The following is a 15,025-nucleotide window of genomic DNA, read 5'->3' as shown; positions in this document are numbered from 1 at the left end:
TATTACCTATTCAGTCACTGCTATTGCAGTGATCCTGTCAGTAAAAATGAACTTATCTCCCACCCAGCCAATCTCATCATTTGATTCAGTGAGGGATGCAACAATCAAATTGTTTGTAATATCACAATCCATCACTACACGTGCAAATTTGATGACACAAGTCACTGAACTGTGGTCCTAATAAAATAAAAAAAGAGGCTGAACAGAGGTCTATAATAAAGATCTCATGGAGAAACCCCCCCCAAACAGTCACACCCATTAACAAAATGCCTTGCACAATAGCAGTGAGGACATGGTCTTGGACATGGTCCAAGGAAAATATTTAGCCAAAGAATTAGAACAGTAAAAAAGATTAAGACCCCGGCACAGAACAGCAGGTAAATACAAACTGATACATGGATATGATTAACCCTGTTGAAGACATGTGAATTATATACATGTTAACTCAGGATTATGCTCAAATGGAGGATAAACTTGAAACCGTTTTCTGAAATTATTGATATGGAAGCCTGATTATAAGATCAGCAAAAAGAATTTTGGCTTGTCTTACCTTGCCTGGTGCCTGTCTTATTTTAAAAGGGTCTATATTTCAGTTTTCATAATGATAAAAATCCAATTCCAATGCAATTCCTACTCAAGAGGGCAAAAACATGACTTAAGACCACAGCGCACTGTCTGCACAAGAATTATCTGCACGGAAGAAACATCAAGCCCAAGAGTGATTTAAAAGCAGTCAAATAAGAAACAGGCTCATGGTAAGCAAAAGTAACTAGTCTTTTCCCACCCATACACACATATATGAGTATCAAAAACACATGCTATAGCTGCTAACAGGCATCCGCCAACACTCTGTCCTTGTCACTGATGGAAATTGAAATATATCTGTCTTGCCATTCAGCTATTCTCTAAATTTAGTGATGAACAAATTTGGTTAAATTTGGATCAGGCACTTTCTGACTCACATTATCCTCCAAGCTGGCAATCCTCCACATGTCACACGAAAAGGCCACTGAACATAGTGCACAGTCTCATTCCTGAAGAGGCACTGCCCACAGTCAAAGCAAGGGATATACAAAAACACCTCATTAAAAGGCAGGAAACCCATGCAAACCACTCTGATATGAACAGCAAAACAGTGCCTGTGGGTTGAAATATGCATTCAAAGAGCCAAATCTTTAACTAGTGCAAACAGAACTCCATCACTTTGAGCACAACTCTCCAGATTCCAAATCAGGGAGAGTCTGTCCTTCTCTATAGGAATATCTCCACACACAGATTACTTTCTTATCTTTCACACACACAAACACTTTTAATTGCTTATTGTGTGGCAATTTAACTTGAATTTTTATAAAATGGCTGTGATGTGAGGAAAAGAGAACAACTAAACCCTAACATCAATAAGTACTAATAGATATATTAATATAACATAAATGCCACTTATATTGCAATGTGAAACAAGTTTATTATCCACAGATGAAATAAAATTGCTGTCTTTATTACTGTCAGGGATGACTTCTAAGGTATTTCTATTTACTACTTGAGTATTCATCAGCACTGTGTTTACAGTATTTACTCTCTCTCCCATCTCTCTCACCAACCCCTTCACAGTTATACATAAAAGAGCTGAAGATCAATATTTCCTGATACAGTTTTCCAATAAGTTTCAATATAGACACAAATGCACATTGTGAGATTAGTAGCAGACCAATTGCCAAATCCTTATACAGTTAGTACACCAACAGATCTTATCTGTATTTGCAATATGAACATTGAAGGAAGATAAATACAGAGTTTGCAATCTGGTATCCAACAGATTCCTGTAAATTATTAAACTGTCCCACAAACTCTGTAGGTAATGAGAAAACTCCACCTTTAGACAATAAATGGAACTGAGATGTTTGGCAATATTCCAAAGCCTTTCATTTCCTAAAGTGGTGCCTCTTATTGAAGTAACAACACATGTAGAATAAGTATACCTGTTTATGCATCCTATAATTTAGAAAAAGATCTAGGAGATGATTTCTCCAGCCCAAAAGTTGATCATCTTTCACTATTACAAACTGCACTTCAAGTTTGAATCACACTCAAATTTTCAATCCATCCCCTCACATTTTTTGTTCACCCATTTTAAATAGAACTAACCTGAAAATTCTGACATTTTCAGGAATGCTTGCCTGGTAATTTCTGTAAAGCACAGACAGCCTCCAATTACAATGAAATAGCTACAGTGTATTATAATTTTTACAGCATTCTTTGCTTTTCTGAAGTGAATCAAAGCTCTCCATGGGAGTTACTCTGATTAACGCCAAAACAATAATGTAATAAAAACTCTCAGCATTAGAACAAGGGATTCAGAACTTTGTTTGTATGGATAATATATAAGTATCTACAAAAACATCACAGATCCTTCCATAAGGGGACTGCCTATATATGCATAGAATCACAGAATTCTAGAAAGGCTTAGATTGGAAAAGACCCTAAAGCTCATCCCATCCTACTCCCTGCCATGGGCAGGAACACCTTCCTCAAGACCAGGTTGCTCCAAGCCCCATCCTACCTGGCCTTGGACACTTCCAGGGATGTGGCAGCCACAGCATCTCTGGACAACCTGGGCCAGTATCTCACCCACCCCTACAGGGAAAAATTTCTTCTCAAAATCTCATCTAACCCTGCCCTCCAACAGTTTGAAGCCATTCTCCCTTGTCCTGTCACTCAGGCCACAGGGTTTCCTCACAGCAGAGCTGCTCCAGCCCTCTGATCACCTTGGTGCCTCCTCTGGACTCACTCCAGCAGCTCCATGTCCCTCCTGTGCTCCCAGGGCTGGAGGCAGCTCTGCAGGTGGGGTCTCACCTGAGCAGGGCAGAGGAGCAGAACCCCCCTCTCCTGCTGCCCATGTTTGTAAATTTTTATATTCCTAAATTTTAAGACTTTCTTTTATAGGTAGTTAAAATTACTCCCAAGAAGAGACATGAAATTGGGGCAATTGCATTTCCTTCCTTTAACCTGGTCTCTTGTTTGGCTCTCTATGGACAGGACAATGAAGTACTTCTGGCTATAAGGACTAGACATACAAATGTGCTGACAGCACCATCATCCTTCTGCAGGACCAGGAATCACTAACAAAATTAAAGTAGTTTTTAGTTAATCACCTTCTGCTTGTGTTTCTAACAGAGACACTTCCCAGACACTCACAGGAAGAAAATCCACCCCACAAATACTTAAGCAGCATATCCATTCCTACACTCCACATGAGTGCACATGGACCTGCAGATGGGATGTTCAGTGACACAAATGCTGCAGACAACAACCATGTTCTGGTCTCCAAAAACTGGGACTCACAATTATTCCCATGTCATTAATTTTCTTCCAGCAGGATGTTTGTTTGCCAGGTCCCACAGAAACAAATTTGGAAAAGTTGCTCTTAGATTTTTACAACAAAGTATCAGACAGTCAGTGTAAGTCCGCTTTTAACTTATCCTTTCTTGCTGAATATTCTGCTGCCTCCACTGGAAAATTTTGGCTGTGTAAGAATACCATATAGGGCCTAATGAGGTTTTATTCAGTTTCTGAAAGTCTTTATTCAGTCTTTGGGTGTCTGAATCCAAATGTAGACCAAATGGAAATGCAGATTGAGCAGAGCAGAAATCCACATGCTTCAGATGCATTGACCATGTACGTATATCTGGGATATTTAAAAGGAAGCCATTTATCATCAGGAAGCATAAGTGCTTATTGTGAATCTGACATTTGAATATACCATCGACAGCAACCAGCACTGAGAAATGGTTTAATTAACCTGAAAGGATGTAATTTTATGCTATTTAGCAAGAAATACAAATATTAAAGTGCTTTTATGCTGTATATATCAGAGTGGTAAGGCCAAATCCTGCTCTTAGATACCCATATTTACATATGGAGTATATTCACGAATCTCCCTAATAAGCCTGCAACTAAGAGGGTGCAGATATGAGGATCTGTCACACACACTCTATAACCCATTTCCTAAAATTGCCATGCTCTTTACAACATTCTAATGGTAGAGTTAAAACTTAAGCCCCAATGCCAAGAATGGATCACTGGATGGTGAGTAGAGTGGTGAATCCTCGGGGTTTCTACTCTCTGAGTAGCTTTTCTTTATTATTATCCTTAATTTGATTTGGCCCAAGTCACATCTCCTATTCTACATTTTCACATATCTCCTGAGGGTACACTCTAATAGGACCATACTTCAGGATTCCTCTGTTTACAACAACTCCAGTGTATGAAACTGTGGCCATGATGGCATGGTCAGTACTGATCTGTTCAAAATCTGCACACCACTGGCTTTCTGTGGAGTTTTCTCCTCTGTTGTTATTTTGAACAGAAGACTCTTACCATGCCAGTTTGCTCACACAGACCAGCAGAAACAGAAAGCTCAGAGCCCTAATTAAGCCCCAGCAGGAAACCCAGCCTCTATTCCACATTTGAGGAAACCATAAAAACCAGAACAATTTAGGGAAAGTCAATAGGAACTGTTTCCCACACAGAGCAATTGGTGCTCTCTTACTCCAGGACAGACATCCAGATACCAATACAGTGACTGATAAAGCTAAAGTAAGCCCCAAACAAATCCCTTCAACATCTTGAAATTCATCAGCCATCACTGACCAACACAGATCTGAAGAAAAATGCAGGTAAACACCAATTGTAACACAGTAAGAGCAGGTGCCAAGGACTCCAGAAACGCAATATTTGGCAAACACAGACAACCTGGCACATCTCTGATGCCAGTGAGATGCTGGTGCTCTGGTGACCAAGGCTGTCATAATCCATAGAAAAATGTCATTATTTTTCCCTTTTCCTAGATCTGTGTGGAGCCTCTGGATCTTTCTTTTGTCCTTACTTGTGCTCACTAGCTATAATTTCCACCTGCATTTCAGCACATGGATCTAGATGGATGACGAAGAAGTATGACAAGGATGTGCAAAGGCTAAAGGGGGCCGTAGCATGATCCAAGGACTTGTTGGACAGTTCTCATTCCCAAGGATGCTATGTGCAGCAGGGACATGTCTGAGGCATTCTCAAAATTACCGAAAAGGCCAGTAGTGTGGCTGAGACACAGGGATCCTGCCTAAGGCAGCCCTCATGAGCTTCCTCTGGAGAAGCGCAAAGAGAGCAGCGTAAGTGGATTCTTTATTTCTCAGTTTTCCCACAGTAAAACATGGAATAATAATGCCTTAGTTTTCAGGCACTGTAGTAACATGGATTCTAGAAAAAAAGCAGCTATATATAGCCACATAACCAATACAGGTAAATACCTCTATAAATAAAACATGCAAGTACTTCTGCAATACAAATAATAAATAAAAACAAAAAAGACTTAGTCATACACACAGGCAGATTTCCAGTTATCGAGGAAGTGCTTTTACAAAGAGTTTAGTGAAGCACATAAAGTAGGATGGTGAAGAGAAAGGTAATAAATCATTCTACAAATACATTATTCTCAAAAATGGCCATCGTAGGCAAAAGCATGTTCCTAAAGTTCCGGAATGCTTTTTTTTTCTGGTAAATTGAATATACAGATAATTAATAGGTATATATGATCATCCTCCTACATGTATAAAAGCCACATTTCCTGGGGAAAAAAATGGATACCAGTGTTGTCTGCTCAGTCTAAACAGGGACACAAGTAGTTCTGTGGGCTATGGAGTGAATGAAGCATTTGTGGACAACAGTTTACTATCATGACAAGAATTTATAGCACTATAAATCCTCATACTGTATTTTGCTTTGAAAGAGCCCCTCTGCATAGAAAAGTCCCGAGATGCAAGAGCACATGTGCATGGGGGAGTTGCCAAATTTTCTCTGGCTGACCCACAGAATACATGTGTGGGAAGGGAAGTACAGAGAGCAAGATTTGATGCTGTTTGTGGAGCCATGATGTGTGAGAGCCCAGAGTATTCCTCTGGCTTCCCTGGGAGGTTTAAGACCCCCTTGGCGGGGTCCCCAAAGACCCTCAAATGAGACCCAGGTGCCTCAGGGGCTGGATTTGGAAAAATTTGCCAACATTGAGAGAAGAAATGCAAGCTGCAAAAATAAATAGAGTGTAAATTAGACTGTTAGAATGTAGAATAAGTAGATTTCTAAAATGTTTATATAAGGGGCTCGTGGCCAACAAGGAGAATTTGGGGCGTGGATACTTTTTCCTCCTTCTTCTCTGTGTCATCCATGCTGGGTGACATGCTGGCACTTTTAGATTGGATGTGAACAAAGCTGGACGGTGTTATAAGACTGAAGTGTATTGGGGGTCATTTGTAAATACCTAGTATGTAATTTAGAGTATAGAAGATAAGTCCTGCCTTTCTCAGGCAGATTCTGCCCTGGACGTCTGGCGAGCAGACCACTGTTCACTGGACAAAACATTCCTGAGATAAGCAACAATAAACAACGATGAAACCTCTAAGAACAGCCTCCTGCAGTCTCTCATCGCTGGGTATCGGAAAGAGCTGGGTTCCAGACCACCTGCATGTCCTCCAGAGGTGATCTCAGGTCTAAGGAGACACCTCGGGATGTGACAATGATGGACAGGGAGTCAGGGCCTTGCTAAGGTGTTCTGTAAGAATTGCACAGAGTAACAGGAGGCAAAGATCCCAGTGAGTTCCAGACACCCTGTGTGTGTGTCCTGGTGCTCCATGGTATGGCCCAGTGCTGACATTCTCTCTCAACTCTTCTGTCTTTCACTACAGATCTTGAAAAGCAGCCAAGGAGTGTGACAGCAGTGTTCCCCCTCTCTGCTTGTGCTCCCAATACTGCCTGATCCTACTGTCTTCCCAACAGCCAAAAGGCTTTCTGATTTCTTTTTTCTGATTTCAGACTAGACCCTGGGATGACTGCTGGCCCACAGTTGTGCTAGTTAGAAGAGAATGAGGAGGCAGCATAGCGGCATTTTCTTTACGAGGCATTTTGTTCCAGCACAGCAGATGGGACTTTGTTCTTCAGCAAAGCAACCTCAGACCTTGCTTTCAGTCAGGAAATGGTGGTGAGGAGAGGAAAGGGTAAATACCACATAAATATCCTTACAATGAAAATTTGAGAGGCTTATATCAAAATCTCTTTATACCAAAGTATGTTATAGGTACAGGCATACCGTTGACTATCCAGTAGCTCTAGGGCATTCTCTCTACACAACAGCACTAGCAATTCTCTGGAGGCAAAGCACACCTATCACGTACACATCATATGCCAGCAAAATTCAGTTTATGCCAGCAAAATTCTGCTTAAGCCAACATAACTTGTTCCAGATCATCCAAATGAAGCTCTAAGCTTCATTTCTCAAGGAGGGAGTGAGAGCTCCACTCATGATATCCCTCTGTATGCTTGCATCCATGTAGCTCCATCAGTCATGTCTTCACTCATGGGATTGACACTGAAAAGTTGCCAGGGAATAGTGTAGACCCACTTTTTTTCCTGCAGCTCACCATTTCCAGTGCTTACACATTTCAATCCTTTTTAATCTCTCAGTTCTAATAAACCAAGTCATATGTATCCAAACAATCCTTTAGCATCTGTTATGCATTTATTTACTTAGATAATTTTTCCATTGCAGATATGGTTTCCCTTAAGTCAACAACATTTCAAAATCACTTTAAAATATGCTGGGTAAACAACAGCCTAAAATTAGAGCGCTGACTTGCAGCTGCCCAAATGAAATTTTTGTAACAAACTTGTATTTAATCCTATCTGTATTTGAAAGTTCTGTATTTAGATAATGATTGGTGCCCTACTTTTTTTCTGCTGAGTTTCATTTAGCATTCATTCTTCTTGCTAGATACCATGAGATCACCATATACACATCTTGATCCTCTAAATACTTTCAAGCAGAAATCACTGTTCAGACACTCGTAATATTACATTTCATGGCCTCACCCTTTCCCTCACTTTGCAGATGCAGATTCAGGTGCAGAGGAAGAGGCTACACTACATCAGTAATCTCATTTACAATTGTCAGCTTGCCATCTTAGCCCAATTTTCAGAGATCTATTATCCTTCATCTTACACACTACATACACTTCTGCAGAAAAAATCCAAAACCACTTTACTGAGCAGTAACAACACTACAAAAGAACCCAAAAAGACATAGTAAATGCTTATTAATAAACGTCAGTAATGAAATTCCCTCTGACACTACAGTGCCTGTAGCTAAGGTGTTACTATATTAATTCATGATTAACACTCCATGAACAATCAAGAATACTGAGCATGTAGCAAGAATATATTTTTTGGTTTATTTTCCAGAAAAAGAAAAGTTGCAAAACAATTTTAATTTAGGTAGAGGAGTGCTAAATAACGTGCAATCCGGCACTAAGCTTGGTGACAGTTTAGGACCTATGGTCAGCTTTCATTTTGTATTTTTGTAATCCAATATTTCTTATTGCTTCTATTCACACTTGCTGACTATTCTCAAAAAGAGAAAAAAACTACTAAGGTCCTCTGGTTTAGAAACTTGCCATTCCTCAGCTTCTTCCTTCATAAGTTACAAACATAATCAGAGATTCTAAATCAGAAAACTACAGCTCTCGAAAACTTGAAATGTGAAGACATCTCTAAATAAAAACACTGTATCTTTTCTTCTAGCAAAAGCAAGGCAAACCTCAAATGCTGGTCAACATTTCCATGCTATTCCAACAACAGCAAGCCTCTGCTTGAAATGAAGCTACTCCTTGCAAGGAAAAGTTGTAATGCCAGGACAAATACTCTTTCAGGTTTGAGAGCATATAAGTAGAAACCTCTAGGAGCATCAGTGCTTGGCTCCAGCAGGCTGCAATACATCACTGAGTGCAGCGTGCCTGGGGATGTGGAAGGTGGGACTGGGACCCATTTGCCCTTTTGAAAGGAGAAATGAGAAGGAGCATGGATTATTCAACACCACAGCAGGTTAGAAAGTCTCCCTCCAACAACACTTGAAGAAGTGAAAAGTTTGCAGCCAAAAACCCTAACTCACATTGCTCTCCACCACCTGAGACTGTTGCTTCACCGTTTGGTCTGAACACATTAAATGATATTTCAAGCTTCTTCCCTCACTGCTTTGATTCTTTTCATCCAATGGCTCCTGACAGTGACAGTAAAAGATAGTCCTCCACAAAATAATAGCCCGTTATAACATTGAAACTTTTATCTTTCATATTATTATAATTTATATAGTTATTTTCCAGTATTCTAAGAAATATCTACTAGGATACCATCAAGTCTATTTTCAGTAAAGCATAAACAATACCTTCTAAAAAGGAAATTACCCGGCATGAAATATAAAATGGATATTCAAAATCCAATTCCCCAGACAGATACTTTAGTGTAACAGCTAAACAGAACAGTTTCTCCAGAAAAAGTGACAGAACAATGTGGTTTCCAAAGTGGTTGGATGTGCTTTCCATTTGTTAGTGGATGCAGTAGGTGATCATATAGTGTTCAGGAAGGGGTATTAAAAACCCTCATGCATTCCAACTTAACCTTGACTTACAAAAATCTTCAGGTATAGTTTGCCTGTTGCCTTTATCCATACCAGATTCTCCTTTTCTGATTATTAGAGATTCATATCCTGAGCCTGTGAAGCGGAATCAGTGTACAGAAACAAACAAACAAACAAACAAACAAAAAAAAAAACCCCAAAAAACCCACACCAAAACAAAAAACCAAAAAAACCAAAAAACCAAAAAAACCACCCCAGACTAAGACACCCCCATGTGCAGAAAGCAGAAAAGAAATCCACATTTCCCATGCGAGCAATTATACATTACACCCTCTTCTACAAAGTTTTGGAAAGGCATTGTCACTTCCTTCGCATTTCAACTTCATCAGCATCACCCCCCTCTCCTGACACACAGCGTGACTGGATCAAATCTCTGCTAATGGACTGCACAAAACATGGTGCGCAGCAAAAAAACAGCACCTCTTTCCCTTCTGATCTCCTTTCACTAAGTCCGTTCATTTAATATCTTAGTTCCCATGAACATAAACATGGACCTGGAGGTAACAGCCTGCCGGCTGCCCTGTGCCTAAGCGAGAGTAGGTTCCAGCTCCGTGCTGCGGGGACTTGAAACGCCAGCACAGCCAGGAGCTCCTCCACCCCGCAACTATTTCTCTATGTAAAGTTTGTGAGGGTGAAGAGCGGCTTCTGAATAACAGACGTGGCGACAGAAGGTGGGACAGCTGAGGACCAGCAACACGCGGTTCCCAGGTGCCAGAGCTCAGAGCAGGAAACCCTCTCACTGCAGTCCGGCGGGGCGAGTACCGCAGCCCGACGGCTCCGGGACAGAAGGACAGATCCCTGCTTGCTCCTGCACCCCGGGAGCACTGCAGTGGAGGGACAGGGCTCCCCTCGTCCCCCCGGCACCTCCCTCGGCCCGGAGCCCCCTCACAGCCCCCGCCCAGCGCCACCCACTCGCGCCCTGTCCAAGGCAGAGCCCGCAGCGCCGCCCCGCTCCCCGCCGACCCCCATCCCTCCCTCCCTGCCGGCCCCCATCCTCCCGGCCGGCCCCTATCCCTCCCTACGGCCCCCACCCTCGCTCCCTCCGTACCTGGGCGCCGCAGCCGAGCTCTGGCGGCCGGCGGGCATCCACAGCCCTGGCCGTGCTCTGCGGGGGCTCCGCGCCCATCCCGCCGTGCAGGCTCGCCGTGACCATCGCGACGGGAGCCTGGGCCGGCAGCGCGGGGATGGGCAGGCTGTGCCCGGGGCTGCCGCCGCCCGGAGCCTTGGGGAGCGCCGGGACAGCGCCGGGCTCGGCGCTGGCTCTGCTCGCCAGCACCGCCAGCTTCTGCCGGGAGAGGGGGAGAGAGCAGCGGCATCGGCACCGCGGGGCTGCAGGCGCGCACGGCCCCCCGGCCACGGGCAGCACGGATTTGGGGTTGTTTCCTTTTCGTTTGGTAGGGTTTACAGTGTTCTTCCTGGCGGGGGAAGGGCTGGATTCCGCCTCTTTGCTCGGGATCTCGTGGGTTGCGCTCTGGGCTTCCAAACTTGGGGGTTTCGGTTGGATTTTTTTCCCCTTGGGTTTTGCCTCGAACAAATATCCTAGTATAAATTATTGTGATATAAGTCTAGGTAATACTGCAGCTTCAATTAATAATAAAAGGCTTAAAGAATAGTATTTTCAACTTTCTCTTCCATTGCTCTGAACATCCATTCCACGTGCCCACTGCACCCCAGCGCTTGGGGACTTCCTGTGTTCTTTCACCATGACTGACTTAGGAGTCGGTTTGCTGCTTTCTCTTTAAAGTTTTCTTTTCCTCCCGCTATTTTTCCAGTAGTGATAATTATAATAATGATAATATTTATTATCTATCATCATCATCATCCCTAACTTTTTTCCATAGCACCCTTTTAACTCTCAGTCTTCTGTTTTTCTTAACAGTTGCTCTCTTATATTGATACAGAGTGGCTATTCCGTCATCTGTAATAGAAATATTTAGATTGTGACCTTGTTATAGGATCTCTGACAAGATTTGTATTTGAGATTTCTGTAGGTACGATGAAGATGAATACAGTAAATAATAATGTGTGCATAAAATGCTCATTTATGGAAAGGAAAAAAAAAAAAACTTTTATAAAGTTGTTGCGCTTTGAGTAATCTTGGGAGTTTTCTTATTAATTCCATTTAGCAAGTTAGGTACATGTGGAAAAATATGCCATTTCAAGCCTTTTTTGATACTTTTAATTATTAAACATCTTGTCAACTAGAGTTGACATCAAAGGCACTTAATCCTGCAAACAGCTCAGCCTATGTCTAACTTTATACACTGACTTTGGGCTCCAAAGCAATTACATGTAATATACAGCCTTTGGAAACTGCTGTTCTCCTGTTAAAGCCCATAAGAGTTTGGTAGTTTAAACTTTGTTTAAAATACAATGTGTGTATAGAAGTGTGTGTGTGTGTGTAAAGTTACAAACATGCTTAATTCTTTCCAGAATCGAGGCTGAAAACCTTACTACTGGGCATAAAGTAGAAGCCTTGTAGCACAAAACTTCTAGGAAAATACATCCCTTCTTACCTTTAAACCCATTATACACTTTAAGACTGGAAAGGCTTAGTGGAAATATATGTTTGCTCTGGGAGCTGTTTTTTTGTGTTTATATGAAATCACAAGCATATGCTTTACTTCAGAAAGATATGCTTTACCAGAGAGGCTTGCTTCAGACTTTAATATACTGAAGTTACTTATTTTTGGTCAAAGATTGGACTCTGTGATCTTTGAGGTCTCTTCCAACCTTACTGAATCTCTGGTTCTGTGTTTCTGATAACAGCAATACTCTAGTAATTGTGACTTTCTATAAATTGTTTTGAGCTTTCTTCATTTTTGTCTTTACCTTTCATTTTCCATTATCCTGGCAATCATCACAAGGAAGCATAGGAAATATTCTCTTTATTCTGTATTCTGTTGTGTGTCATAGAAGTTTTGAAGAGAAGAGTGCTTTTTCTTCAAAACAGAAGTATACCTATCTGACAGTTTAAGAGTGTTCAAGTGAAAGACAAGAAGGTCAGGTATGTGTTTTATGTGGAGGGGAAAGGTTGCTTAAGAAAAAATTCTATGAAATCCTATTTCTCTGGTTTGTTGTAGCACAGTTTTCCATCACACACAGCACAGCTGACCATCTCCCCTCCTGCTCTACAGAATATTTCCTTGCAAAGCACCTTATTAACCCCTACAGTGACATAAAGCTCTCAGCCTAAGAGTTCAGCCCTGTGGTTATATTTTTGCTTTATGTACTACAAAAAAATGCAAGCTCACAGACTGTCTGAAAATACTGTACTTTGTTACAGTGCTAGAAATCCATTGCCTAGCTGGAGTTAGTCCAGGACAGAAATCCTAGCTCTGCTGCAGACAACCAGAGGTTTGCTGCTGACATCAGTAGCATTGGGTGGGGATTCTCTTTTGTGACCCTAGGAGCATTTGCTATTCCTGATAGATCACTGTACTGATGGAGTGTCTTTTAATGCTTGTCCTCACACATGAAAATGTGGGTTACTGAATGAAAAACTTCTCACAGAAAGACTCAGCATTACTCTGATTTCATATTTCGCCTAAATTTCTAATAAGCAATACTCTAGTGGAATTAGTACAGCTTCACTTTGTTCTCAGAGAGTTCAACAAAAGACATCTAAGCAAATAAAATTTCTTGACTCCAAAAGATAGACAATCCTTGGTAGCTCAGAGGAAATGACAAGTAAATTAAGTAGAAGTAGATTATGACTTTCTTGACTAACTTCAATAGTAATTAAATGCTTTTTGTCTTGTTTCAAAGGATCAAATTAGCTGATAAGTAGAAAAGCAGAAATTCTGTAAACAAACAAAAAAATTCACTACTCAAACTACCATCCATCTCTTATCCACTTGTTCTCTCTACAAGCATTAACAGTTTTGCATCTTTGCATGTGCTGCATGTAAACATTTTTCCTAATAACTTCACAGTCCTGTCTATTCATGTCTATACAACCAAAAGAGCTTTATTTATTTTCAAGGAAATAAAGATTACTGCTTGTTTCAGTCTAAGTTGTGATAAATATGAAATGCTTGTAAAACTGGAAAAATTTCATTTGAATATAGGTTTTGTGGCTTTTCTAAGTAAATACAGGAAAAACATGTCCTTGGGATAGGCTTGCAAAGACCAACTGGCCCATGTCTGTCACCCCCTGAAAGTACAATGTTATATTAAGTTTATTTAAATAACTGAAAATTTTAGAAACTAAATATGGATGTATATACAAAGGATCAGATGCTCAAGATTAGCTTCCAAAATAGAAAGTACAGAATATTACTGAAAAACTGTCTATTTAGCGAAAAGCAGCAGTAGCATCTCTTCCGTGTCTCTTTTATTATTTTTCTAAATTGTATCTATCAAAACTTTTAAAATTACCCCTTTAATCAAACTGTGTTAATTAAGAGATGAGGTATTCTCATCTCTTTGTGTTTTTTTCTATGTAGGAGCCATTTTTACATTATAACCCTGAGAAGACGTAAGTAAAGGAGTATTGGCAAGAAACAAAGATTATGATATGAGAGATTAAAATAATCCTCAACAAAACCTACATCTGCTGCATTCTATTTCTGCCAGATTAATTAAAAGAATAATCTTAGTTTTTAAAGAGAAAGAAAATCTGCATTTTGAGAATCAGTCAGAATAACATATTATCAGATAATTTTGGAATAATGAACAATAAGACACTAGGCAAGCTTTGGACACTGCAGCAGAAAACATGTGCTGATACAATGAAGAGCCAAAAGAGAGGAAAAGAAGAAAAAATATATTGGCTTTAAATGCTGGAAAGCAGGTCTCTGATTCTCATCCACAGCATAATAGCACACACAATACACCAATTTTGAAACAGCGCCTTTTCAATAGCAACACGACTTTCATTTTCACTGCAGGATGCCACAGGCAGTCCAGAGTTTGAAATATGTATGCTGGTCACACGCAAACACGCCACAATGTGCTGGAAATCTGCCACTTGTTTATGACTTCCCATCTTGTATGTGGCATGGTCTCAGCTATTTAAAGCAGACTTAATATTTTTTTTTCCATATGTAGCAAAATAACTCTGGCCTTCCTATTCACTAGTACATGTAAGCTTTCTCCCCATCCCTTCCTTCCTAGCAAGGTCTGTGTTGTGAAGGTTTGCAGGTAAGAAGGCGGCCATCCAACAGTTTTAGCCTTAAATTTGATTACTCAAATGCTACTTCTGCAATCACAAACCACAAATCATTCTGTTTAGTGAATAAAGCAACGGAAAGAGCAAAGGGAGAAAGTATTTGCAGGTGGCTGTTCTGTTGTGATCCACGCACTGAGCAATGGGGCCCATGTATGTGCATATGCAGGCTCCAGCCAGGCTCCACACACACAGCTCTGCTCCTGGAGCAAGGCTTTGGCTCCTTCATTGTCACTCTGCTGCAGTTCACAATCATGCCTTCAAATCCTTACTGAGCTGATGTCAACATCACACATGCATCTCAAAGACCATGGTCATGCTCTACAAAGGAGGAATTCTCAGCTTCGGGC

At 40.9% G+C, this 15,025-nt stretch overlaps 1 protein-coding gene across 2 annotated transcripts in view; it reads right to left on the bottom strand.

Annotated features, from left to right (window-relative positions):
• Window positions 1-15,025, bottom strand: part of PHF21B (PHD finger protein 21B) — a 163,325-nt gene that overhangs the window by 53,285 nt on the left and 95,015 nt on the right. The window contains exon 1 of one of the 2 annotated variants that reach the window (XM_056511723.1): window positions 10,554-10,776. The exons of the other annotated variant lie outside the window; for it this stretch is intronic. Within the exon in view, the coding sequence (XP_056367698.1) occupies window positions 10,554-10,658 (105 nt within the window). The 5' untranslated portion in view covers window positions 10,659-10,776. Of the gene's footprint in view, window positions 1-10,553; window positions 10,777-15,025 lie in introns of those variants that run through there. 2 annotated transcript variants of the gene reach the window in all.

This window comes from Oenanthe melanoleuca, chromosome 1A, assembly GCF_029582105.1.
Source record: "Oenanthe melanoleuca isolate GR-GAL-2019-014 chromosome 1A, OMel1.0, whole genome shotgun sequence".
Taxonomy (NCBI): domain Eukaryota; kingdom Metazoa; phylum Chordata; class Aves; order Passeriformes; family Muscicapidae; genus Oenanthe; species Oenanthe melanoleuca.
This window is presented reverse-complemented; position numbering and strand designations above follow the sequence as displayed.